Source organism: Trachinotus anak, unplaced genomic scaffold (genome assembly GCF_046630095.1).
Source record: "Trachinotus anak isolate AG129_WGS33_773 ecotype Australia unplaced genomic scaffold, CSIRO_AGI_Tana_v1 ptg000026l, whole genome shotgun sequence".
In the NCBI taxonomy this organism is placed as follows: Eukaryota; Metazoa; Chordata; class Actinopteri; order Carangiformes; family Carangidae; genus Trachinotus; species Trachinotus anak.
Genome location: NW_027273877.1, coordinates 2,228,777 through 2,256,294, shown reverse-complemented (window position 1 = coordinate 2,256,294; position 27,518 = coordinate 2,228,777). Strand labels below are relative to the sequence as shown.

At 40.9% G+C, this 27,518-nt stretch overlaps 3 protein-coding genes and 1 long non-coding RNA gene across 5 annotated transcripts; 1 reads left to right on the top strand and 3 right to left on the bottom strand.

Annotated features, from left to right (window-relative positions):
- Positions 1-1,176: 1,176 nt before the first annotated feature.
- On the bottom strand, positions 1,177-3,330 carry LOC139609473 (uncharacterized). Its single transcript, XR_011685230.1, has 3 exons — positions 3,192-3,330; positions 1,434-1,473; positions 1,177-1,310 (listed from the first exon to the last, which is right to left on the bottom strand). It is a non-coding gene; the product is annotated as an uncharacterized lncRNA (long non-coding RNA).
- Positions 3,331-4,858: 1,528 nt separating this feature from the next.
- On the bottom strand, positions 4,859-9,564 carry LOC139609471 (high-affinity choline transporter 1-like). 2 transcript variants are annotated; one of them, XM_071464107.1, is made up of 9 exons: positions 9,247-9,564; positions 8,927-9,040; positions 7,771-7,926; positions 7,513-7,661; positions 7,280-7,423; positions 6,577-6,730; positions 6,252-6,466; positions 5,885-6,161; positions 5,487-5,785 (listed from the first exon to the last, which is right to left on the bottom strand). In XM_071464107.1, exons 1-9 carry the CDS (start codon positions 9,428-9,430, stop codon positions 5,625-5,627), a joined length of 1,554 nt encoding a protein of 517 aa, XP_071320208.1. In that variant the 5' UTR covers positions 9,431-9,564; the 3' UTR covers positions 5,487-5,624. The 2 variants fall into 2 exon arrangements, with proteins under 2 accessions (XP_071320207.1, XP_071320208.1); XM_071464106.1 differs by having other exon boundaries at positions 4,859-6,161.
- Positions 9,565-9,728: 164 nt separating this feature from the next.
- osbpl11 (oxysterol binding protein-like 11) lies at positions 9,729-20,898 on the bottom strand. The gene is made up of 13 exons (XM_071464105.1): positions 20,491-20,898; positions 20,045-20,113; positions 19,686-19,861; positions 19,313-19,392; positions 18,388-18,576; positions 16,860-17,058; positions 15,777-15,922; positions 15,376-15,516; positions 14,337-14,796; positions 13,789-13,975; positions 13,514-13,696; positions 13,079-13,232; positions 9,729-11,912 (listed from the first exon to the last, which is right to left on the bottom strand). Exons 1-13 carry the CDS (start codon positions 20,604-20,606, stop codon positions 11,856-11,858), a joined length of 2,157 nt encoding a protein of 718 aa, XP_071320206.1. The 5' UTR covers positions 20,607-20,898; the 3' UTR covers positions 9,729-11,855.
- A 974-nt stretch (positions 20,899-21,872) lies between these two features.
- LOC139609472 (glycerol-3-phosphate dehydrogenase 1-like protein) lies at positions 21,873-26,713 on the top strand. The gene is made up of 8 exons (XM_071464108.1): positions 21,873-22,031; positions 22,824-23,001; positions 23,591-23,731; positions 23,971-24,109; positions 24,318-24,430; positions 24,536-24,769; positions 24,967-25,073; positions 26,105-26,713. Exons 1-8 carry the CDS (start codon positions 21,991-21,993, stop codon positions 26,199-26,201), a joined length of 1,050 nt encoding a protein of 349 aa, XP_071320209.1. The 5' UTR covers positions 21,873-21,990; the 3' UTR covers positions 26,202-26,713.
- Positions 26,714-27,518: the final 805 nt, after the last annotated feature.

Sequence of the window (27,518 nt, the reverse complement as noted above, 5' to 3'; positions counted from 1 at the left end):
TACTCTGGAAACTCAAAGGTTGTAAGTTCAAATCTTGCTTATTCTTTTTTACTTTTGGCGTCCAACACCCAAGGACAGACTTGATATATTTAAAAAAGAACACATCGTTGTGTTAACCCCAGTGGCTCAGCGTGGTAGTGTGTTCCACTGGAGAGTGAGGGGTTGTTGGCTCAAGTCTTGGATAATCCAACTACATCATTTTTTGATGTCCAAAACTGGAAACCTTTTAAAAAAGACTTTTTATTTCTTCATTTGAACTAGTTCCAGAGCTCAGAGTGTTTGGGGGCTATTTTAGAACATTGGAAGTAACCTGTTGGCTGGTTTGCTCCAATACCTAGATGATAGAAAATGTCAAAGATCATTTTTTCTCATATCTAACTTGGTAGCTCAAGGAGCTAGAGTGCTCTTCTCTACATTTTAAGGTTGGAGGTTCAAATCCCCCAGGCAGGAATGCAACTTTTAAACTTCATGGAACAGCACTCAAAGGAAACAGTCAAAAGGTCTAACAAAGTCTGAGGAACTATGACTAGCTTGATAGCTCACAGGGATAGAGTTCTACTCTGTTGTCATAGGTTATGGGATCAAATCTCACAGGTGGATGTGACTTTTAAACTTCATGGGACAGCGCTCAAAGGAAACAGTCAAAAGTTCTAACAAAGTCTTGGTAATCATGGCTAGCTTGATAGCTCAAAGGGATAAACCTCTACCCTGTTGTTGGAGGTCCTGGGTTCAAATCCCACACAAAGATGTGACTTTTAAACTTCACAGTTTAAGTCCACACCCAGAGAGTAGCTTCAAATGCAAACCGAAAACTACTCCATTCAGGGAGGAACTTGTGGTATAATGGTTTCGTTCCTCCCCACAATGTGGTTGCATGGGCGACAATCCCGTAGTCACCGGTTCGATTCCAGCTAGTGTCCAAATGACAAAAACCCAATTGGGCAGTAGGGAACGGGTGAGGGGGCCGTGTCCCCTCCCCGAGGTTTGGAGAGATGAAAGGTGAGGGTTATATTACACAAAACAATATTAACCTTCCAACTGTTTTAATAAACCACATATATCAAACAAAGTTGTGCAGCCCCTCCACTTCAAGCCCCCTCAACAGGGGACGTGTGCGCATGCTGGTAAGACACAAAATATTTGAAATGTTGACTTGTTGCTTAAAGGCCTGAGATAGGCGGCTTTAAGCAACAAGTCAACATTTCAAATATTTTGTATCTTACGTCCGAGCTGAAGCGCGGGAACGCCGTCTCCTCCGTCCGTCTGTGGAGCGTCTGTGGTCCCCTCCAGGCACTGGACCGGTGCAGCATCTGAGTTAACATACACCAATGCTGAGAGTCAAAAAGTGAACAATAATAAACTTTTGCACAATTTATAGCTGATAGTGAAATGTGGCGGTGAAAAATGGCATATTGTTGTGGATTTGGACTGACCTGAAGACTCCTTGTCAATGTGCCGTTGTTCTGCAGCCATCTACAAAGCAAAAGAGAAAATAAGTGTTAATAATATGAATTGTATCCACTCTTTTTCTTTTCATCATTTTTGAAAAAAATGTTGAATTTCTGTTGTGTAGTTTGAATAAAATGTACACAATGATTTGTGATATAGTGAGATAAGAAATAAAAGTAATGAGTACACAGTAAAAGAAAAAACTAAACAGTGAGCCCTAGTGTCCTGTGTCTCACAGGTGGGATGTACATGTGTTTTTTTTAGACTTGAATGTGTTTTATCATTTTAAAAGATGATTTGACATTTTCATTAGTGCACCTACAGCGCACTGTTAGTTATGCTCCAACATGTTTAACTGGAGGACATGACAGTTGCAATAATTAGTCTGTCTATGATGATATGTGTAGGTGACAGGGTTGATGCTCATACTGTCCTGATGCCACTGTGTGGAAAGTATGAGATAAAAGAGCCTTCCCCTTGCTATGTCACATGCACAATATGAGGATGAAACATAGAAACAGAGTAGAAGCTGAGAGGAGGAATACAAATGTGTGTCCACCTGCATGAATTTCCATCAGAGCTTGTTGGGCTAACCCAAACCCTAAACGACAACAAAAGGAAGCAAAATGACAACAAAGAGACACAGACGACAAGAAAGAAGCACAAAAGGACAACAAACAGAAGCAAAACGACGACAAAGAAGCACAAAAGGACAACAAAAGGAAGCAAAATGACTACAAAGAAGCACAGACGACAAGAAAGAAGCACAAAAGGACAACAAAAGGAAGCAAAATGACAACAAAGAGACACAGACGACAAGAAAGAAGCACAAAAGGACAACAAACAGAAGCAAAATGACAGCAAAGAAGCACAAAAGGACAACAAAAGGAAGCAAAATGACAAGAAAGAAGCACAAAAGGACAACAAAAAGAAGCAAAATGACAACAAAGAGACACAGACGACAAGAAAGAAGCACAAACGACAACAAACAGAAGCAAAATGACAACAAAGAAGCAGAAACGACAACGAAGAAGCACAAACAACAAGAAAAAAGCACAAAACGACAAAAAACAGAAGCAAAATAACTACAAAGAAGCACAAAATGACAACAAACAGAAGCAAAATGAGGACAAAGACGCACTAATGACATGGAAGAAGCACAAAACGACAACAGACAGAAGCAAAATGACAACAAAGACATGCAAAATGACGACAAAGAAGCACAAAACAACAACAAAGAAGCACAAAACGACAACAAACTGAAGCAAAATGACAAGAAAGAAGCACAAAATGACAACAAACAGAAGCAAAATGAGGACAAAGACGCACTAATGACATGGAAGAAGCACAAAACGACAACAGACAGAAGCAAAACGACAACAGACAGAAGCAAAGTGACTACAAATAGATGCAAAACAACCACAAACAGAAGCAAAACGACTACAAAAAGAAGCAAAACGACAACAAACAGAAGTAAAATGACTACAAATAGATGCAAAACAACCAAAAACAGAAGCACTGTGACTAAAATTTGATGCAAAATGACAATCAACAGATGCAAATTCACTAGCAATAAGAACTTAATAATGCACTGAATGTTGTTTCTAATGATATTTGTAGACACAAAGAGCACTCTTCATTCAAAGGCAGAAAAATAACTGGAGTGCCAAAATCCTAATACAAAGTGATTGCATAGAGATAGTTTTAATGTTGAAAGATGTGTCCGCTGGAGCAAAACTCACCTGTCATAGCTGAAAGCTGACCCCCCCGTTGAATCCATCCAGCGAGTGTGCTTTTCTCCGTCCTCTTGGATTTTTTAATGACGGCCAGTAGCCGATTCCCAACAGCAACAAGAAGGTGAGCATCATTGTCAGACCTGGTAAATGGAGACATTGTGGATTATTTTCTCGTGAATATAAGATCAGGCAACTGCATGCAAGTTATCAAGATACACTGAGCTAAAAACAGGGACTGAAAGGATAAATCCAGAGTTGAATGCCCAGTGAAACAGAGGAATGCAGTTTATGATAAAAATGCTGCTGCAGCCAAACTGTTCCTGTCTACCACTTGACCCCCCAAAAAGACTGGGAGCAGAGCAACTCAGAGCAAAGTTAAGGTGAGAGGCTGCACGTTTAAATAATCTGGATTATGTGTTTTCTCTGAACATGCAGACAAACCAGAGTCACATTGTTGTGTGAACAAAGCCTTGAGTCAGTAAACTGACAATGCAAAACCGTCCCTGACGTATTTGTGTTGACAGTAGTTACCTTGTGTTGATTGATATCAGCGTGGACTGCGATTTTTTGGGCTCCATGGATGATATTTTCCAAAGTAAATAGTTCCTTCAGAAAATGTGTTTGTCTGAGAAGGCAAACACAGACAGCAACAGAGGGAGGAGGGGTCATCAGTGCACAATCAGCACACCTGAGGTGTTGGGGCAGAGCACACGCACACACACACACACACACACACAGAGCGAGAGAGAGAGAGAGGATGCAGTATTGTCAAGAACAGCATTAAAATTATTATTATTATTTTTTAAATTAAACATTTTAAATGGGGTTTTTATTTTTTCAGGTTTTAATATCTAACAAGAAACAAACCATTACAATGTAAGATGAGGTCCTCAAGTGTAAACATACATGAACATGTCAAACCCACTGACTAAATATAATCCCACCAATAGTTCTAAATTACCCAGGGGGCTCTCTCCCCCAGCTCTCCAAGATCTTCCAGGTACCAGTCACGGTGTGGACTCTAACCAGACTCCACAGTCACAACTGAATCCACCACAGAACCAAGCACCTGTTGACGACTTCTCTCTAAGAATTGAACCCATGATCTCAGAGCTATGATTTGTGTTGTAGATGGTGATATCCTCCTCTGACTCTTTCCTTTTATCTGCAACCACCATCTTCACTACTAACATCTACCACTGTTTTGTTCCCTGGCTACTGTAGATATTATGCACATTATCATTATTAAGGTGTGAATATCCACTCAAGTATCATATGTGCGACTGTTTAGGCATCGGATAAAGAGCTGCAGTGGGTGACTTGTCTCTTTATAGCATTTTGAACATGCCTTACCTGCTTGGATCGCAGCATCTTTTATTGTATAATTGTAAATTATTTGTGCAATTTTGTAAATATTTTATTGTTGAGCTTTGTGTATTTTATTCTTTTATTTGTTCATGTTATATTATAATTCCTACACAGATAAATGTGAAATAAAAAATAGCAAAATAGCTTTGGATAATTAATCATAATTATTTTATTTCATTTTTTAACATCCACATACACATTTTTATTGATATTAGTATGCAAAATATGCATTTTATAAAGAGAGTATGATTATCATGTGATTAATGCACACTTAGGGAATCAAGACAATTTATCTGGAAAAGTAATGAGATCTGTGACATTTTTGTATTTTATTTTACATACAAATAATACAATAGAAATGATTCACAAATCAGACACATTGGTATCACCAGTGTGTATTAAAATCATTATGCATACAGCATGTGATTCTTTGATGATATTTGTGGAAGCAGAAGTGCTGAAGAGATAGAAATGTAGTTCCTGATATTTATAGAGTTAACCAGTAAAAAGAATGCCATCCTTTCAAGGTCTTCTGTTTCTGTGAGATTTTGATCTTTATCTCATAAATATCAACAGAAATTGAATTAGCTGCCAGTATCCAGCATTGGTTCACTTAAATCTTTAATGTCAGTCTCATCTCCACCACCACCACCACCACTCTCTGGCACCATCTGCTGGCCATTGTGTTTCCTGTGATTTCATCATCGCTGGTGGAGGCCCTGATAAAGAGGATGCAGATCAGACCAAGATGCTGCTGAGCTGGTAGGTGATGTTTTTCTCCCCCACCCAGAAGCCGATTTCCAACACCAATAAGGAGAAGATGACCATCACTGTCAGACCCCCGCCCCCATTTAGAGTGAAATTTCTAAATTGCACAAATCCTTCACCACACAAATATAATAACACAACTACTCCCACATCCTCAAGCAACGTAAATGTCAATGATGTGTCATAATTATCTTGAATAAACCATAATGAGAATAACAGCTGCCACACCCATGTTAACTACTGATGATGAGCCTACCACCACACCCCAAAAAGTACATTTCTATTCAACCAAGGAAAAAATACTTAGCAACTTGTACTCAGCATTGGTTTCAGGGTAAATTCCTCATTTTCATCAGTTGTGTCTGCGTCACCCTCTCTGGTGCCACCTGCTGGTGCTCTCTGTGATGTCACCTTGAACACATCCCACCTCTGAGGAAGGACCCCCTTGTTGAACAGCAGCGAAGCTACATATGAAAACAGCAGAATGGATACCAGAGAAGACAGCATGCAAGTGGTCTTGAAAGGAAAACACTGAGTGTAAACACCATCCTCTAAAGTGCAACCTGGGAAATGGAGGATAACGGGGAGGCCCACCAAGGGCTCTCCACACAACAGTCTCATCACCACAGCAACAAGGTAGCCTGCGATCGCCCCGTAGCCATTGGAAACCTTGGTGAAGAGGATGCAGATCAGTTGGGGGAATAAAATGGTGTAAGCCAGGTCTGAGCCCAGGATCCAGAACACCATGATGCTGCTGTCCAGGCTGGTGAGGGATGTTCCCACAAGCCCAAAAACCACTATGGAGAGACGAATCACCCACTGCAGCTCTTTATCTGATGCCTAAAAAGAAGAGCATGTGTGAGTATCAGCAAACACAAAAAGAATTTAAAAAATGCAGTCATGCTACTTCTACACTCCTGTTCATTGCACCTGACTCCTTATGGTCTGGTAGATATTGGTGGTGAAGACAGTGGTTGCAGATAAAAGGTAAGAGTCAGCGGATGACATCACTGCGGCGGCAATAGCTCCAATGCCAAAAGCGAAAATGTAGGTTGGGGTCAAATGCTGAAGGGTGATGGGCAACACCATTGCCGACTTCCCTCGCTCATATGGAGAGGGAGAGCCGTATGAGGTGGAGTTCCAATCTGAGAAACATATGAGCCAAAAAAAAAGATCTCTTAACATTGCCCAACATGGCCCCCACAGCTACCACGAAGACATTTGAACACGATTGATTCCCAGCTGTCAAGATTACCTGTCGAAGCTGCAACAGCTCCAATCAGCATAGATGGGATTCCAACAATGATGACGACTCCTGCTGCTACAAAGCAGATGATTCTCGCTGTGGATGTGGAGCTGGAGGAAAGTGTCCTTTGATGGAAATCCTGAAATGCCATATTACCCAAAGTCTAGAAAACAAAAAATGTGAGACAAGCCGTTGTCCGTCCGTCCTTCTGCACGTATGTACATGTCCATCCCACTTTTGTGGACACGATATCTCAATAACACCTTGATGGCATATACATTCACTACTGCTTTAATTTGAACACAGTATCTCTGTAATGCCTTAGGGGAATTTCTTCAAATTTGGCACAAGGGTGAACTGATTAAATTTTGGAGGTTAAAGGTCAAGGTCACTGTGATTTTACAAAACACACTTTTTAGCCTTACTCAAGACTTCACACAGCAATTCTGACCAAATTTCACACAAATGGTTAATATTTCATATGACTCTGGGTAAACAGGGATGTGATCTGAAACTATTCTACTAATTCTAGTTAGGATTAGCATTGTTGCTTGAAGAAAGTAGTGCATGAAATTTCAGAAAACAGTTTTAGTTCCTGTATAATACCAATACTGCAGTTCATGTTTGGCAGCATACTTTTGTTTCTTTGGCAATGAATTCGACAGTCAACTGCGTATCTGTATCTGTGAGAAATGAATATGTTCCAACTTACCATCACCATGAAATCATCAATCCATCTCCCAACTTTGTCAGACTCTAGCCGACCAAGCCAGGGGGCTTGGTGTGTGTTGTTGAATGCTGTTTTAGTGATGTCAGTGAAAACATCAGTTGTCAGAACGAAGGGGACACAGAGCCACTGTGAAAAGAGGAAATCAGAGCAAAATATAAATAAAGAACAATACATCTGAAGCACATCGTCTTTAAGTTTCAGTGTGTAAAACTCACCAAGCTAAGAAGCACCAGTGATATCTGGATGACGTCAGTGTAAGCAACTGAATACAGACCTCCAAGAACAGTGTAGATGATGGCCACTGCAGCAGAGAGCCACAAGCAGACACTGGGGGACAGATCCAAAACCACACTCATGGTCGCTCCTGTAGTATATAAACAAACAGCACAAAATACAAAGAAAAAGAATGAATGGGAAATTGGATGAGGAATGAGGTTAGAGACTGAATGAATTGACTGTATTTGAAAGCATACCCAAGGAAATCAGTAATCCAGGAATCCAGATAATTTCTGTTATGACAGAAATAATGGCAAGAGCGGCAGTCAGTGCTTTCCCATACTTCCTCTGAAATGGATCCATCATACTGATGTAGTTGTTCTCCCTCATTGGTTTTGCAAAAAACAGTCCACCTATAAAAGGATGACAGAGAGATAAAAGGTAAAGCTTCTCATACTGAAGCACTGAGTGTTGCTGAACTGTTCCCCAAAATTACAACCGCTGCAGAGGGTAATTTAGTTCAGCTCTTGTGCAATCACTGTCCTATTTATTCCTCCAAGGTTACGACTGCCAGAGCCGCAGGCATTAGGTTTTCCAGTTGTTTGCAGGGAATGTCTTCAAATTTGACACAAAATATCACCTGGACTCAAGGACAAGATGATTAGATTTTGGTGGGCAAAGGTCAAAGTTACTGTGACCTCACAAAATTTCTTTGTCTAAAAATGAAGTGATGGCATTTTATATCCAAACGGTCACAAGTCAACTTCACTGTGACATCATCATGTTCTGCAAAAACACATCTGGCAATTATTCAATGCTGTAATATTTCCTGATTCGTGGCTGATTCGAACAACTGCCAGGTGTTAATTCTAATTTACTTTTAATTTGCTGTTTGTTATTAACTGTGCAGCCTTCAACCTCGATTTCCAAATAGACATTATTTGGATAAACTGACTACATGTTGTTTGAAAAATATGAAACTTGATAAAGGGATGTTGCATGGGTTTTCCCAATTCGTGTGTGTGTTTTGTATTGTATTGCATTGTTGCAGTTCTCGATTTGGACCATGTTTCCCTTAATGTTGGTGCCTTCGCTCTCGTGAGTGCTTTGTCCTTAGGGTACCACCGTAGTTAAAAACTAAAATGTCAAAATTTTTACTTAATTTTTTATTAATTTTGTTGTAGAATTTTGAATGAAACACAGAGAAAAATAAATTCAAAACGATTTTCAAAGAAATGTTATTAACATTATTGACATTAGTTACTTTAACATACTTGGTTATGTTGTCTCCTACAGTTTCCTACATAATATTGGTTTCAAGCCATTTCTGCCTTAAACATAATGGGATACACAAACATGTATCTGATGTGTGTGATTTTCAAAATAAATGTTACATTTTACACTTACACTTACCAATAATGAAGGCAATTGATGTTTGCAGAGGAATAAGAGCCCAGATTAGACCTTTGGTGGGGTCATAAACTGACTCTGCAATACCATTGATAAAGGCACCTCCAACCCATGTGGCTGCAGCAGGAAAAAAAACACAGCTGCATAATTAAAATAATTAAAGATGTAATAATAATCAGTTTGTTATTTGATTTTCTCAATATATGCAAAGTAAAATTTGCAACTGAAACCATTTTAGTACAATGGCACAAATGTTTCTATCAACCTTGTAACAGGTAAAAATAGGTGTATTTGAATTTGAAATAAGCAAACCCAAAAATCACCTGTCATTGTGAAGACTCCCACGATCAAGCTGACGCTCCGGTTAGCCAAAAAAGAAACTTCCATCTGTACACCTTGTGAGTTTTTGTCCATCTTTTTAGATTTTACAGACGCCCAGATTCCAATTCCCAACACAAGCAAGTAGAACGCTACCATCATTATCAGACCTGGTATATTAAGAGCCATTGTGAAGTCCGGGTGCAGAAAGAGAGTTGCTTCTACATAAATACCCTGTATATACACATTATCTTGATAATGACACCATGTAAATCCAGATGAACTGGTTTTTTGGAAGTTACCGACACTGACTCCACCTCTAAATCACCAGTTTATACCAAAGATGTAGACTGTAGACATGTATGTTCCACACAGATCTACATGCTTTTTTCTTGTCCTTTGCACGTTTCACATTTTAAGTGATATAAAAGTGCAGAGGAAGAGGTATGGAAGAAACTTGGCACAGAACAAAACGTGTAATACACCATACAACTGATACGCAATTTATTTGATTATTATCACACGTCCATTTTTTCTACAACATCAGGTTTCTTTCAGTGCATTTCATAGGTCAGCAAGACAACCAGTAGAATTCAAAACCAAGAAAATGTCAAAACCTGGAATAAAAGTGCTCAGTTGACTTCTAACATCAAGCACTGGTTCTTAAAAAGAAAAAAAAACAAAAAGAAACACACGCACACACAAATAATACATCTGCCATTTTCCATCTGTAAGGTAAGTAACTGATGAAAATGCTGTGCTCCTTCGCTGGAAGACACACACAGAAAGAGTTTGCATAAGGCACCAAGACTTGGAGGGAGTAGCTTATCAATGGCAGGGTGAATTTCCTCTTTCTGTAGAGAATTAGAAACTGTTCTTACTTGATACTGGGATGCTTTGAGAGTGTGAGGGTGAAATTTAGTTTTAAGGGGGGGGAAACAAAAAAAAAAGTTTATTACATGTACATCACAGTATAGTAGATTGGAATTACTTCCAAAAGAAAAGACACACAAACACTGATGGAACAAGAAATGTTAACATCTCTATACAAAAAGTGGCTCTAAAAATAAGAGCAATTAAAGCGCAAGATGTGGGGTGGGAAGTGTGTGAACATGCATTCGAAGAAAATATTTATTTGCATGACAAAACAAGCAAATGTGGTTAAAAGCTTTTACAACAGACATTTAGAGAGTGATGTTATGCAGACACAGGAGTAGTTTCTGCAATGACTGTGAACAGAGACACATTGTCTGTCATGCATGTGGGAATTCCTCCTTCACTCCAACACCACAAAAGTAAAAAAGGAAAGAAATATCGGGGGGAGTAATCTTTAGATGCATTCACATGTGACTCAGTCATTTGATTATTTAAAATTTGGTTATTTGTCAGCTGGTCTTCAACATGCCATCCCAGCAGCGTGACTTCATTGAATTTATCAATTCTAATAGTGTCAAAAAACAAGTAATACTTTAGAGATAAATTGCATGACTTCAAATCAATATGCACTGTATATCTAAATGCACACAATCACCTGATGTTACACCAGTTTAAGAAATGGTTAAAGGCTCATTCCACCAATTTAGTGAAGATTTGCTTATAATATACTGCAATATACTGTGTTATACCATTTATTACATGTTTGTATACTGCCTATGTCATAGTGATGTTATCAGGGTTATCACAACTTGGGCTACGAGACTTCAAATTCATAAAACAAAGCCTGAAAATGCTGAAGAATACAACAGAGCTGCATTATAGGAATTCTGGGCTGCAGAGTTTTTGGCGCTTAACCTGTCTCTTTTGCAAGTCTGCCAGCTTTATGGTAGTATGCATGCATGACTAAATTGCTGGGGGTGCCCCTTTAAAAAGGAATTTGGGGAAATGCATTTTCTCGCTGAGATAAGATCTGATGCCTATCCCTTCAATATAAAGCAACAGCCGGGAGCCAGTTAGCTTGGCTTAGCATAAAGCCAGGAAACAGGGGAAAGGGAGCAGCAAGAGCTACTCTTAGTGATCAGAATATTGTGTGCATGTAGATATATTGAATTACAGTGGAAGTGGCTTCTATTTAACTATTAGAAACTTCTCTTGGGTTTAGCACAGCAACTTTACATTGAAACACACAGAATCCAATTTACAACAGTTTCATTGCACTCACTTTTCTTTGTGTTGGATATCTTATTATACAAAGAAACTCCTTTAAAAGTCACCTCACCTTTGTGTGATTCCACAGCTTAAAAAAAAGAAGGTTGATCAGCAGAACCCAAACTTAGAGTATCATTCATCAGACTTAAGGCTGTGTAAATAAGTGAGAGTACCATTACCTGTACAAGAATATGTTTTCATTGACATTGGATTGTAAAAAAAACTGATCAGCAGTACAAAAGCTTGTACTTCGAGGCTTCGTGAACATCATGAGCGAGATCTGAGAACACCCTCAGTCGTGCTGTCTCTCTGTCCTTCTCCCCATGTTGCATTCATCTGTACGTCAGTGCAGGCCATGCTCTCATTTCATTATCATCAACCACACATCTGTGCACGCATGCACACACACGCACACACACACACATTCCTGAATCTACAGTATCAACATCCAAGAAACAGACTGAAGAAACTAGGATTTGAATGCAGAGTTTTTCCAAAGTGGCTTGTGATAAACCCAGCCTTCACCCTGGAGGAGGAGAGAAAACTGTGGTCAGTATACTCTGGTTTGCAGCTGAGGTTTTATCATGTCTAGCAGTGAGTCAGCAAAACTATTGAATCCATTGAAGTCAGCCATCCCCTCACGCTATTTGTTTGAGGTTGGAAATGATTTGATGTGCTGGTACGAAACCAAAACAGGGGGAAAAAAAACAGATGCTTTGTACTTATTGGAAATAAGGACAGAAATTAGGTTGCGTTTTTTTTTTTTTGACAGATACAAAAAAAAAAAGATCAACTGAACAAATTTATCAGTGATCAGAAGTCCAAAGTCGTGCATTTAAACAGAAGTGGGACCAAGTCATTGTTATAAGTCATTATAATAAGTCTCAGGCCTTTCTATTCAAGTCCTGCACTTTCCTAGCATATAGCACAATTATCCTGTGTCACAACATTCGGCAAAAAGTTAAATCTCCCATGTTTTCAGTATTAGAGATGATTCTTGATTTGAATTACTTTTTCTGCCTACATGAATTTAAGACAAAACTTAAAAACTATACGCTGCAAATGTCAGTTTCAACAACCAACAACAATAACCGATCTTGTCGTATGTGGTGATACTGAATGATTTGACAGCTCGAGTTTACCGTTTTATAGGTGTGGCTTAGGAATTTTGACAAGACAGGGCAAACAGTGTTTCCACCACTGCTCTCCAACAGTGTGTGACCATGTGCATGCAGAAACTTGTGCAGTTTTGGGGCAGAGGATGCTACCCAGGTTATTTTCTGTAGCAACACAAAGCCTGCTACAGTCTTTTTTGATTTTGTCAAGTCAAGTCTGAAGTCATCAAATTTATGACTCGTCATACATTTAAACAGTCTGACTCGAGTCCACACCTCTGCATTTGACTGACCTCGATCCTTGGGAAATTAAAAAAAAAAAAAAGCTTTGTGAAAGGTGAGAACCCTCTGAAATGGAGAACCTTCAACTAGTGACAGAAATAATGCTCAAGGTGATTTAAGATTTATTTAGAGTCAGCAGAGATAGACTGAGCACAGATGACCTTTAACAGACTACACTGTGACACAAACTCATACTTTGACATTCTTCCTCTGTAAAATTGTTAAGATGCTTCACGATGGTGAAATAAATCAAGTAGCACCATAACTGGAAACGCATTGTGTTAATCTTGCTCACCTCTCTGTCAAAGTATCTGGTCCTCCAAGCAGTTTCAGTCTCAGCACGGTGCCTCTCCTCTGTCCGCTGCCTCTCCTCCAGAATCCTCTTGTGCTCTGTGGCTTTGTCGATGTCCTTCTGCCGCAAGGACTCTGTCACATGCTGCCACAGACGCCTGAAACCCAACAAATATTGAAGTGAATCAAACACAGAAGTCTGCAACTATCAAGCTTTATCTGTTATGTGTTTTTAACTGTTATGGAGACAAGAGAATGTAAGAAAACGGGACTTTCAGCATGTTAAGCATGCAAGCATGCAAGCATGCAGCAACAGCATGTTATCAAGATCTGTCTAAACAACAAGCTTTTAACACAATGTCACTACAATACAAAAAATAAAATCCCGCCACAATGACTGATGCCTCCTCCCACAGCGTTCAAGTCCACTTCTTCTGACCTGGATTCGGTTGGTCCCTGTTTCTCAACCGGCCGAACGCGCTTCCTCGTTACAGGCAGCTTGGTGACGTCCACCACCCTCGTCTCTCCACTGGTGTAGCTGAACTCTAAGACACCGTTCCACTCGCCCTGCACGCGACACACCACTGCGTTGGTAGTGTTGTGCTTCACCTCCGCCGTTACCCTATGTTTGGAACAGCAAATTTAAATGAGTAAAACAGCTGTACACAAGTGAACGGTCATACATTGACACAGGATACCACAAGAGGGACTTACTTGTGTAGTTTGCCACCATAAAAGGGTTTAGTCTGGAAAGTGATGACTGCTGAGTAGCCTGACTTGGCGCAGCTGATGTTAACTTTGCCTCCCAGTTCCACCCAGGGAACAGTGAGGATGGAGCGCGCATATGCACACGGCAGCGTGAAGGTGTACTCTTCATCATGCTCCAGTAAATTCAGACAACCTGGAATAATATCATTCAGACAGAAACAGTAGGTGCAAATAGGAAAGCAATGGCAACAGATTTACCAGTCCAAATGCTACATGTTTACATCCGCACCTAAACTTATTAATTTATAATTGGCTTACTAGATTGATTGATTGATTGATTGATTTCTGCTCTAGCTAAGTTGCGCATAACTAGCTATTTTCCATGTGAGGTTAATGTGGAGGAGTGGGTGGATGCTGTGCCTGAATCCATTTTGTTATTGTAGCAGAATTGTAGCAGGTATTTTAAAAAACTTTTACAATAATTTAACATTCATGAATAAATAGTAAACATAAATTGCCATTTGCCTGAAGAATGAGGCAGGAAACTGGCTCACCTTCACCTATCATGGATACTCCAATGGACATCCCCATGAACTTGCTCCTGGTCCACACATGTGTGTTCACGCACATCCGCCTCTCCTGGCATTCAGCATAAAACCCAGACACAGGGGGGTGATGGGACACCTGTTCTGCCACAAAGCGCACTTGGTAGGAGTCCTGGGAAGCAGCGGGGTCAGCGCTTCCCTGTGAGGGCTCCTTGGAGGCCTCTGGCTTCTTGGGTACCTTCCAGGAGCAGTGGAAGGTCTCACCGATGATGGGGTTGTAGGGCTTCTTGGCGATGGCACCCTTGCGGCCTTCGTGGAAGGAGGTGAGGTAGTACTCCACAAACCGGACCATGCGGTCCTCCGGGCCGCTGCCATCAGTGATGGCCACAAATAGGTCTGGGTGTGACATGAAGTCGGCGTACATCTCCAGCAGAGAGCGCTTCTCTAGGATGAAGGTGGGGAGGACCACCTGGGTGGAAAATCCAAATAAATATGTTTCTGCGTTTATTATTTCATTTTTAGCTGAAATGACTCAGGATGCAGGAATTGCATAATTATAACTCTTGTTTTGTCCATTACCACATTATCTACCATCAGTTAAAACGAGGAACTGACAATGTAATGTACACCTGGCATGACCTTGGGGGTCACATTGTCTCCTAGATCTCCTCGGTCTGAGGTAAGCCAATGGATCCAGCAGATACATGTGATAAATCAGAAACCCAAGAGGAGGATATCCAAATACTAGAACAAACTGACACTAGAAGATAGAGTGTCTTTCTAGGACTTAATTCTTGGTGTTAAGTGTGTGTCCAGGACGAGTAATTATACGGCAAGAAGTGCAGGGAAAGTTAACAGTTCCAGTCACCCCTATCATTTTTGGCAAAATATAAACTGAGGGATAATGTGGATGACTTCAATTTCATACCATAACCTTTTTAAACCTCTCACTGTGGGATAATTAACCAAAAACACAAATCAAACACTAATTTCAACCAACTGTGTTTGGCTTTTTTTGCTGCTTGGCAGTACATGGAACTTGACCTACCCGCGTGAGGTCCATGCCCAGCTTCAGCTGGGACAGCAAGTGTAGGATGACGCTGCGCTCCTCCTCCACAGCACCCAGGTCCTCCTCCTTGTCTGTGAAGGAGTCCTCTGCCTCATCCTCTGCATCTATGTCTTCTTGTTCCTGAGAGATGGAAGGGAGGGGAATGAGATTTATTCAGCAACCTGCTTGAATGACTCCACAGGGGTTGGAAGAAAGTGCTGCATAACTGCTTAAACTATTTTCAAAGAAGTGGAAAGCGGAAACTGAATGGTTTCTAGTTGCATTAAGAGAAATAAATGATGTCATGTCGACATCCTAATAACCAACAGGTTGGTAAAACTTTCTCTGGTGTAGATCTTAGCTGCTGAGGGTGAGAGAGGGTGTCATTTCCTTGGTCTTACCCCAGAGAAGCTGCAGGACTCGGGGCTGCTGAGCTCCAGTCGGCTCCCCTCCAGTGGGCCCTCCCCCGTCGTGAAGCTGCCCAGGGAGCTGCTGCCGTTCTTCAGGATGTCAGGCAGCTTGGGCTCCAGCCACTCGATGGTGGGTCCTGCCGTGGACGGGGAGTGCACAGTGGCAGGTTCAGAGGTACTCATGGTAATACCTCCCCCCTCCCTCCCAAGGCCCTCCAACACTCACAGCTGCACACGCACACACTTGTAGTTCTACAATCGGCCTACCATTTGCCACACAACACTCCACAACTGCCTGGCTGCTGACTGGACAGACGTCTATTCCTCAGACAGATGCCCTAGACCAAAAGACTGTAACCCAACCCCACCAACAAGCCGAGTATCAGGATACTTTGGCCCCGCCGACAGGAAGCATCCCCATCCTCTGATTGGCTAAAGCCTCTCAGTATGGCCTGGGCATTTTTTTATGTATGTTTAGAGGTGGGCAGATCTCATTCAAATTCACCTTGTGCGTCGTGGGACAACTTAATCTGATTGGCTGCTGCGATGAGTCTGGCCTAATGAAATATACATTGAGTAATGAGATCTTCTGTGAAAAACTGGGACATTACCTGGACATTTTCCCATTTCAAATCACCCTGAACAGAGAGGGTTCAGATACCAGCAAGTCAGACACTTCACCTTGGGCGCTCTCTAACATGCTACTGTGTGTTTGTCAATGTGAAACCGTACAAACCTGTCCTCAAAGCGTTGCTGATGGATATTTTAGCCATCTGAGATCTAATTACCTTCAAGACAGGTGGTAAGAATAGGTACAGTTCCTCATCAATAATGCAAAATAATTCCACTGTCCAGCCAACGCAAACTGTTCGTCCCGATTGGTTGGATTTGTTGTACGTCCTGCATGTGGAGCAGCTCACTTAGAGGACAAGACATTTAATCTGCAGAGTCTAATAGCTGAAATACTTACTTTCTTAGACAAACATCTACTTTGTTGTTTGAAATACAGCAAATGCACAAAGGAACCAAGATAAGGCAACAGCCACCATATCACAAAAACAGCCCTCCACTGACCTCCCAGGGAGCCTCTCTGCCTGGCCACCTGCTGTAGGTGTAGGATGTGCAGGCACTCGTTGAGGCAGTTCATGGTAGCCATGGAAGTGGCCTTGAGCATCAGCAGATCCTGGTCTAGAGGGGAGAGGCCGGGGGCTGCGGGCAAGCCTTCGATACTCTGGATCAGGTCTCTGTGCTGGCCCTGGGCCTGGCTCATCATCTGGAGAGAGATCAGTAAGGATGGTGGAAAAAAGATTACCAAGTGTCTTGTTGCACTGTAATGTACTTTATCTTATCTATGCAGGTACTAATCTTGGCTTCCATTTTTATAGAAGGAAAATGTCCATGTTTTGAGGTAATAACATTAAGATACAAAATTAAAAACATGCCCCCTTAGCCTTCTACTTTTTCCATCTTATTAAAAACTCAGAAATCTAGGAAACAGTATTAACAATGTCAAACAGAAACAGCAGCATTTCAAAAAATATATATATAACTTTACATTAACTTTTGCATCTACACTTTAAGCTAAGATGGGTCTTTATTTGTAGCTCAGATCACAAACTGAAGATCAAATCCCTTGAATTAACTTCCGTGTTCTGATTAAGGCTGCCGAAATCCATAGAGAACAAGAAGCATGATTGATTCCAACTGTAGTCTACTGATATTCAGAGAAAGACAACAGCACTCTCTGGTGGACAATCTGCGTCACTCAAATGGGTCAAAGTGAAGAGGAGAAGAATTCACGACTATGAACCAAGTCCTAAATATTTTACCTTTACAACTGTATGTCTTGTAGGAACATACTGCAGCTTGTACTTCTATGAAGCTCTTTAAGAGATCAAAATTTCATTGTGGCAACGTCGCACTGCACTAAAGTTTAAACATTAATGAAACATAGTGGAGCGAGTAGAGTGCCAGCCTCAGTCTTTCCTGCTCTTCTAATTCTTCTCCGCACATTATGATGACTCACCATAATATTCATGGCTCATTTTATATTACTTCTGTGGAACTCATACAGAAACAGGGATAGGACATGGATTTTTGGCCATCCACCATGGCAGAGGTTTTGAACATGCTGTTGGCTACAGCTTTGGTTGCATAACACATACATCAAATCTCCCAGAAAGATAATCTCATCAAAATCTAACTGCGTTTGACTGGATCCCTGTATTTTTTTTCTTGATTTCACTTGTAATCTAGATTTCTGACAAACACCAGACTAAAAAACTTGTCCTTAAATGTCCATAATCTAATTTGCCTGTGTCCATCTTGTCCTCTGTTACATGTATACTGTAATGAGGGTGGGTGGTGGGTCACAGGAAGTGTAATGACATAAGCTAAAACTTCAACCTAAGACTTTTCTGAATCTAATCTCCCACGCAGCACAAATAAACATGCAGGCATCAGTATTGTCACATTTCTGTCATATAAACATATTTCAGTTTTCCAGCCCATTGGATGTCAATTGCTGGTCCTGTTCCTGTCAGCAACATCACCACATTTGTGTGTAAAGCTGAGCATGCTAGCAGTGTGTCCCTTGCAGTACCTCTCTGGCATCCATGAGGTGGTCTGGTAGCAGGGACCTCTTGCTGGAGTAGAGCGACGAGCCCTTGTGGACCTGCGACCAGCCAAATAAGGAGGCAGGGTTTTGGCTGGGCCGCCGCAGGGACATCGGTGAGCTGCCGCTGCCTTGAGATGCCATAGAGTAGCTCCGGGACTTGGGTGGGGGATTACTCTGAATCATGGGAAAAAACATTTCAAATAAAGGTTATGTGCTGTCAGACTATGTTTATGGTTTAGGTGGCTTGCTCTTACTGTAAGAGTAGAAAGATGTGGAGACAAATGCACCTTCAAGAAATGAGGTAGAGCATGCAATAAAGATCTGAAATGCAATTTCCAAAAGGGTGTAAATTTCACTCAAAAAAATGTCAGTTACACTAACACTGGAGACGTCTGCCAAAAGAACCATCTAGTCATTTTCAAATTACAGTATTAAAATTACAAATATTAAAGCTGCTGACTATTTCAAGGCACTGCCAAGAAGAGCACCTTGGGAAGTCATCATGTATCTTAAGACCATTAAAAGCGGTTGTGGTCAGTGTACGAGTGTGTAGATCAATAGCCAGATCAATACCTGTGATTACTGTGCTTACATGCAGGGTAAAACCTGATATATTTTTACATAAACATTAATATTTCACAGCTGTAGAGTTTTTTACCCTGCAGCTGGCTTTGTTCGATTTGGCATATGAGGAAGGAAAGCAGGAAACTGAAAACTGTCCAGCTTACATCCGTTTTGTCAAAGAGTCACATGTTTTATTTGGATCATCACACAATACTTATGACAGTATAACAGTATTACAGACGAAGAAAAGCACAGCAGGCCTTCGGTGTATATATATGAGTGATTCTTGCAAACATCAACATGTAGCTCTGTCAATTCGTGTTCATGTTCGCACCAACTGTCTTACCTTCCCCATGGCCTCTGTGTGGTGTTGTGTGCAGATCTGCAGTCTGCTCACCCAGTGCTGCCTCTCTTTGGCATCGGTGGCTGAAACACAAACATAAAAGAAAAACAAGAAAGCAAAACCTTGTTACGGTTACTCTAGGATGATCTTACTCAACATCAGTTCCTGAGTACTTCTGCCTCACCAGCAGCAGATAATGGAAAACGCTGAGATCAATACTGTATGAACCTGATGGATGGTGATGACAGTATGCCTGGACTTACAAATAGAGCTGACAGGCAACAACAAGGCAAGAATGAAAGCTTAAAGAGGAGCAAGCTTACATGATAACATAATCAGGGAGAAGGCAGCGTGTGTTTTTTGGACAGGTACCCACCTCTGAGCTTGTACTGCTCCCCGCTGATAGCGTTGACAGTGAAGGTATGCGAGTCCTCATCGCTGGGGGAGATGACAGCCCCTGCCAGGGGCAGCATGCCCCTGGGCTTCTGGGGCCGTGACTGCTCATTGACAAAGTACTCCAGCAAGCCCGCCTCATTGTTTAAGACAAAGAACCTGAAAGAAACAGCCACCACAACAATGTAAGCCCACTGTATAAACCACCATGGCATTACTTGAAGTGGATTAGTCTGGATTACAATAATGAACTTGGCTGAAAGTGGCTGGTGAAATCTGAAAAGCAAGTTCCCTTGTCTTACCCTTACACACATTATATCAAACACATGTTTAAAATCTCACCTGTATTGCCACCCCGTCACCAGGTTGGTGTATTTCATCAAGTAGCCATCAATATTCTCCATGTGGTCACTGCCATGACACATAAGGAGACAGGGATCACTCGTTAAAATACCTGGACTGAGTACACACCCATAAACACACAAAGGTAAACACACAAATCAATCACAAGAGTTTTCCCTGGTGGCAGATTTGCTCAAATGGCAACATGATGCAACTCTTACCTTTCTGATAAAAAAAAAAGCTAATTTAATCAAACTTATGAGCAAAATTAGCCTGTCACTGGAGAGTCTATAATGTCACATGATAATACACCACTTATAAAAACAGAACAATATGCATTTGTCACGTATATGCAGCTTGTGACTCACTGTAGATGCACCTAACACGCCTTAAATGTGCAAACTAGCTTAACTATTTGAGCGTTAGCAGGACAAACATCCACCCACCTATACTGCCAGCTTTTGGCACTAGCTCTCCCCGAGCTTGGGGTCCTGTTCTGGGGAAATACATCCAGCTTGCCTTCGCTTTCCGTGATCCGTATAGCCGTGGTTTCCGCTTGCATAGTCACTAGCAACGCGACCCCCTTTAGACGCTAACTCAGGCTTGGTAGCTTTAGGCTAACCAGTGAAGCTAGCTAAGCTAAGTCACCACAGATTTGATTCAAGTGTTACGAGCCTCTTTTATAAAACAAAATGCAAGTGTCGGTTCATCGCTTATCGAAACGCACCACAGACCCTACAGACGCTGGACTGTTAACCTGACTAAGTCAATACGGACTGATAAGACATTTTCTGTAGTGCGGATACAGGGAGTAGCTCGTTAGCCTGTACCTGCTAGCTCGCCTGATATTTACTGCTCTGGCAGGAAAACGGTCATGTGACCCGCTCACAAGCGCAGGCTTCCGTCCGCGATTAATAATAAGTAAATAAATAAAAATAAATAAATAAAATTAAAAAAAAGTCACAAAAAATACCAAAATCTGCTTCCACACATTCAAAAAAAAAAAAAAAAAAAAAAAATGCTCAGGTAAATGTAGGAACTAAACAGGAAGATATTTTTTTCATTGTTTTGTTATATGCTACAGGCATTCTTTTAGTTAATGAATAAACAAATAAGTAAAAAAATAAGCAAATTAATATATTTTGTTTTTACCTTCATTTTTTGGGGGGAATCGCGTCATTTAACTATTAAAAACATTTTTTATTGTTTTTAAAATCCATTTAATTGTATCTTATAGACTATAGGCAATAGGCAATATTAAAAAAAATCAAGTTTGCAAACAAATATACAAAAACTTTGACTCACCTTTTTGCATATGTTGATATAGGATCATTTAAATGCAAATATTAATCTGTGAATACTGTATGTGGTAAATGGGAGCAAATATATCATATAAAATATTGTATTTATATATGATATATATCATATATCGTTATATATATATATATATATATATATATATATATATATATATATATATATTGTGATTGCCTCACTATTAGCATTGTTTTGAAAAACCTCTTGACAGGAAGTGTCATTAAGTCCCCTGTCCGGCTTGACACGGTTTGTCAAATTAAAACACTGACCGGGTTCCCAAATTTCCAGTCAATAATTAATAATACATAATTGCTTAAACATTAATGCACTATACATTCGGTTTTCCTTTCTTCTTTGTGCAGTAAATGCATCCATCCTCCTTTATTATTATTATTATATTATTATAGGCTATAAATAAGCCTAGCAGTGAATTGTGTGGAGACGGGAAAAGAAGTGTTGAGATGTTTGTGACATATGTTTTAGTGTGATGCTCTTTTTTCTTGCGGCCGAGGGGAGGAGTGAAGCCAGTGGAAATTTATAGGGCGTATGAGGAAGTCAATAAAGACGGAGGTAAAACAGAAGAACCGAGTCTTCGGTGTTGCCGAGCCGCAGGAGAAACCACTTTCAAAATGCCTGGGAAGAAAGTCTGCATCGTTGGATCTGGAAACTGGTAATTTTTCATGTGTATCTTAGATGCACCTTTCAGAAAGGAGATCGCGTTTTAAGTCTCTGTGCTTGAAATTATGCAATCGACGCTCAACTCAGCGCGGAATCAGTTACTACTTAAGAAACCGGCAACATGTGATTCCTGTATTATCTTCAGGTAATTTCTCATCACATCGAAGTAAAGGGAAACCAAGACGTCCAGCTGTTGTGCATACAGCAGAACTTAAAGCTTCTGGCTCAACACATCCCTGGATCCTCGGCCAGAGTGTGGTCGATATACTTCCACATCTGGGCTGTTTCCAGCTGTTAACCTCCAGTGTTGGTGGGGCATGTGTACTCAGCCAGAGGAAATACAGATGTATAGCCCAAGCATTCACCAGAATAACTTTGCTTTGTTGTTAAAGCCCGCCTTCCTTTGGGCAGCAGCCTATAGAGCAAGCTGCAACGTGATAAGGCTTTTGTGTGGGAGCCTGTTTACTCGGATGCCTTAGAAATAATGACCTTCTAATACTTTGTGGAAAGTTTTACCCTGCCATGCACCAATATTTGGTCATTATGTTATTCTTTACAGTGTGAATGTGTCTCAATAGGGAGTTTGTAGACTGCACACAGATTACTGAACATTATTTGTTCCCCATTTCCCTTCACAGGAACATTTTCTTTCAGTTTTGTCACGCTTTAAAGATTCAATTTTGCTTTCCCATATTTCTGGATCTGTAGTGTTTTGGGGGGTGTTTGGATTAGGTGAGAATTTTAATTCAGTGCTGATTGTCTAACAATGTCCTCTCCTCTCCAGGGGCTCCTCCATCGCCAAAATCATCGGGCACAATGTCAAAGCGTCCAACCGCTTCGACCCAATGGTGAACATGTGGGTGTTTGAAGAAATGATCAATGGGAGGAAGCTCACAGAGATCATCAACACAGAGCACGAAAATGTCAAGTATCTCCCAGGTCACAAGCTGCCCAGGAATGTTGTAAGTGCTCCAGTGCAGGGGAGTGTTGATAAGTGGCATTATCTCTTAATCACACAGCCCATCTCGTGTGTCGTCAGCGCAGGTTATGCAATTCACTGAAATCTCGAAACATTCTTTGATTGAACAGTAAGGCATGTGCACTGATAAGATAATTTAACTTTGACCCAGATGTCATGTGTGTCATCTATGCATTGTGAAGGTTTCCCTGTGTCTTTCATGAATTGTACTCAAGACTAAATGCAGAAAAGAACCATTTAATGGCATTAAACACGGTTGTGTAATAAACAAGCTATAAGCTATAAACTATAATTGTGTTATATAGAAGAATTTAACTCAGTTTCAGTTTGACTTAATTAAAAAAAAATTTGTATAGACAATGAAAGCAATAAAAAGGCAAAAAATCATATGGGATCCTTTAAAAACAAGATGGCACATCTCAAAAGGTTTGTCTTGATACATAATAATTGCAAAAACAATTTAATACATAGGGAAGTCAGTGGTAGAAGCTGCAGAGAGATGGATGTTCACACAGCATTGTGTTTGGAGTCAGCTCTCCTTGTCGACGTGTCCTGTTTCGATGCTTTACTAGGTGGCTGTTCCAGACATCACAGAAGCTGTCAAAGGAGCAAAGATCCTCGTGTTTGTAATCCCGCACCAGTTCATTGGGAAACTCTGTGATCAGATGAAGCCTCACATCACAGAGGGAACCATCGGGATATCGCTCATCAAAGTAAGAGCCTGTCATTGTTCTCCAAGTCAGATTTCCTCTCAGCAAAAAAAAAAGGGGAAACTGTCACCTGACTTCACTTCATATTTCTCTGCGGCCACAGCATCATGGGATGTTGCAATTGAGCAACACAGAGAAAAATCTTCAATCTGACACGCATCTATTTTTAAGGCCACCACCCAGTCCTGACCACTAAGTATTGTACAGAAACTCAGAAACGCTCTCTCTCTTATTGGTTATAGGGTATAGATGAAGGACCAGAAGGACTGAAGCTCATCTCAGACATCATCCGAGAAAAACTAGAGATCGAGGTCAGCGTCCTGATGGGGGCCAACATCGCCAGCGAGGTGGCGGATGAGAAGTTCTGTGAAACCACCATCGGTTAGACACTGTTTTTTTTTTTTGTTTTTTTTATTCTCACCAAGTTATTTTAACATTCAGCTGAACAAAGCTGTTACTGAGGTTGCAGAGCATGCAGTGTGGTGGCCAAGAGATAACAAGGAAACACAGTGTTACTTCCCTGTTGCACCAGTGTTGAGTGACGTCATGCTTGTGTCTTTTTCTTTTGAATAAACTGCGTTCAATATAGGGGCAAAAAACGAGGCAAACGGCCTTATCTTCAAAGAGCTGCTTCAGACTCCCAACTTTCGCATCTCCGTCGTACATGAGAGTGATACAGTGGAGCTGTGCGGAGCCTTAAAGGTAAACACACCCACATATGTTATTATATTTTTTGTAGATTTCTGCATTAAAGCAGGGAATGTTAGAAAAAATGTTGTATGTATTCTTTACTTTATGCCCCGTCAGAATATTGTGGCAGTAGGTGCTGGTTTCTGTGACGGCCTTGGTTCCGGTGACAACACCAAAGCGGCGGTGATCAGGCTGGGTCTGATGGAAATGGTTGCCTTCACCAAATTGTTCTGCAAGGGCGAAGTGAGCTCCTCCACCTTCCTGGAAAGCTGCGGCGTGGCCGACCTCATCACCACCTGCTACGGAGGACGGAACCGTAAAGTCGCTGAGGCCTTTGTCAAGACGTCCAAGGTGAATCAGACAGGAAGATGTTTAAAAGCTGAATATGTTGGGGTGAATTAGTTGCATACATTTACTGAACAGGTCTAATAACCACAGAGATACAGCAAATGAATGATTTGTGGCTCAAAAACTTTAACATCAATAGACAAGGACATGAAGATCTATAGAAAATGTGACAAATTGTTTCTGTGTGTTTGGCTCTTCAGTCCATCGCTGAACTGGAAGCAGAGATGCTCAACGGCCAGAAGCTTCAGGGTCCCCAGACTTCAGCTGAGGTCTACAAGATCCTGCAAAAGAATGACATTGTCAACAAGTGAGTCCACTTAAAAAAGAGTTAAAAATACAGAATTCATTTTTAACTGTCTTATATGCATTAACTCCACATTTTCAGCTCAGCCATAACTTCTAACTTTATAAAGTTTATAATGTTCAGCTTTTGTTGACATTGACAGAGAATGTGTAAATTGAATTATATGCTTATTACTGAGGTCATGAAGATATTAAAGTTGTGCTTTACTGGACTACATTATAGTGAGAGGAATTTCCATTCATATACTTGAGCAGGACAGAATATTAGACCTCAATATAATGCAGTTCAGTGCAAACTATGACCTCAGTGCTAAATTAACACATTTATAGCAGTGTCAACAAAAACTGAACATCATGGGCACCATAACAGTGGACTTTATGGCATAACAGTTATAATGGCTTGTACTGGTGTAATAAAGTGGATACAAAGTGTAGTTCTGCATTAATGACCTAAATAGTAGTAATGATTATGTCCCTAGATATTATGATCAATATAATTAACAGTTATAAATTAGTTCTGGATATTGATTTTAACAACAGCATATGTTCCAAATGAAAGTAAGTAATAAGAATGAATTAATCTGCATTACTGATATTTTGCAACGATGCAGTTAACACTGTACACAGCACAGTCCTCTCAGGTGTTCTCACTTACGTTGCCTGGTTAGACCTCTTCTCAAGACTGGATGAGGATGACTCTGCTTGACTGACATCTTCACTCTCTTGTTAGTTTTGTTGCACCTGTAGCTTCTATGACTTTTTATAATTCCGGCTGAACAACAGCAAAATAAAGCCCAAGGCAGAAGAAGAGACGATACATAATATACTAATATATTAGAATAGATGGTGTGTAGAGTATTGTGATATTATGTGAGTCCCAGCCCACACTCAGCCTGAGCAGAGGCGTAATCAGCCAGAAGTGAGAACACCTGTGTGAGTGTACAGTAGATCAATACTGGATATTTGTGGCTTATTATTATCCCAATATTTGAGAGTTTATGTGAATGCATTCTGAATAGCTGTTCTTTCCTATAGGTTCCCTCTGTTCGCAGCTGTCTACCAGATCTGCTTTGAGGGTAAAGAGGTGAAAGAGTTCATCACCTGTCTGCAGAATCATCCCGAGCACATGTAATGTGACCAGTCTGCAGGCACGCTCACTGCTGCTCCTTCAGTAACAATTTACTATCACTAGAGGGTGAAAGAGATTCATGAGGCAGAGACGCACACAACACAACAAAGGAAATACAACCGTTGACACTTTTTACTTAAGATTATCTTTGATCTGTGACATTTCACAGTGGAATCTTTATTTTCTTGGCTTCAGAAGCATTAATTTAATTGATTTTGCTCTTATTTTGTGAAAGGTCCTGTATTATTGCTTTGGTTCTTATGCAGGGAAGTTGAAAATATCATTGAAATCAAACTAAATAAGCTGCATTTTTTAACTGTGGTAGGTATAAAACAATCTGTAAGGCAGACTCCACTTGTCTTCTCACCATTATTGACATAAAATGTCAATAATGTGGTGGCACTGTCCAACTTGCATTTCACTACATGACAGTGTGTTTATAACCTCAAAATTAAATTTTTTATCTTTATGTGGATTTGTTTTCTCAATAAAATCAATTCATAAGAAACTGAAAAGTTTGTTTTATTCCTGAATAATCAAAATTAAAGTTTCTTATATATTAATTCTACAGTTTCGTCACAAGGTGGCGCACCAGTCACATTATAGTGTTAGTGACGGGTGAAGATGAGGATGGTTCATCTCCACAAGCAGTAGCAAACGCAGGACTGATGTTTTATCACAAATGAAAGCTGGTCTGTGCTTTATTCATTCACATGCAAAACACTGCACACCCGTCTTGATCAGCTGCCGTACCTAGAGGCTGATATTCACACCTGTGTTTGATCTCACAGTCACAGGGCTGAAACTGATTCCCACGAGTGCAGCAGTAATTCAGTCTGAAAAAGGGGATTAATGAACAAACAGCGTCCTTGTCCATCCGTCTCAGCCATCCACTCTGTGTGACGTGGACATGGCATTTGTAAGACTCCTTTCTTTGGGTTAGTGCAAAGCTTTATGATGAGGTACCTTTCTCCTCTCTTTGAGTCTGTCTTTCTCCATCACTTCATTGGTGGGTGTCTTTCCAAGCTATCTCCACCTCCAGGCTAACAGTCCTGCATGTCCTTGGCTGCCCAGATTCAGGACATCAAAGGGCTCATTGGAAAGCTCAGGAAGGGTGATGGAAGAGAGGCACCGGTTTAAAGGGGGGGGGGGGGGGGGGGTGGGGGGGGGCACAAAGGGGCCACTAGGAGCTTCCACAGGTTCCCATGGGAGCGCTGGGTCTTGCAGGTCGACGTCCTCTCCAATGGGATGGCTCCTCTCATCTCGCAACTGTCATCGGTGGGTTTTTGAGCGAGCGCTGAGACCCTTGTGGTGGTTTGA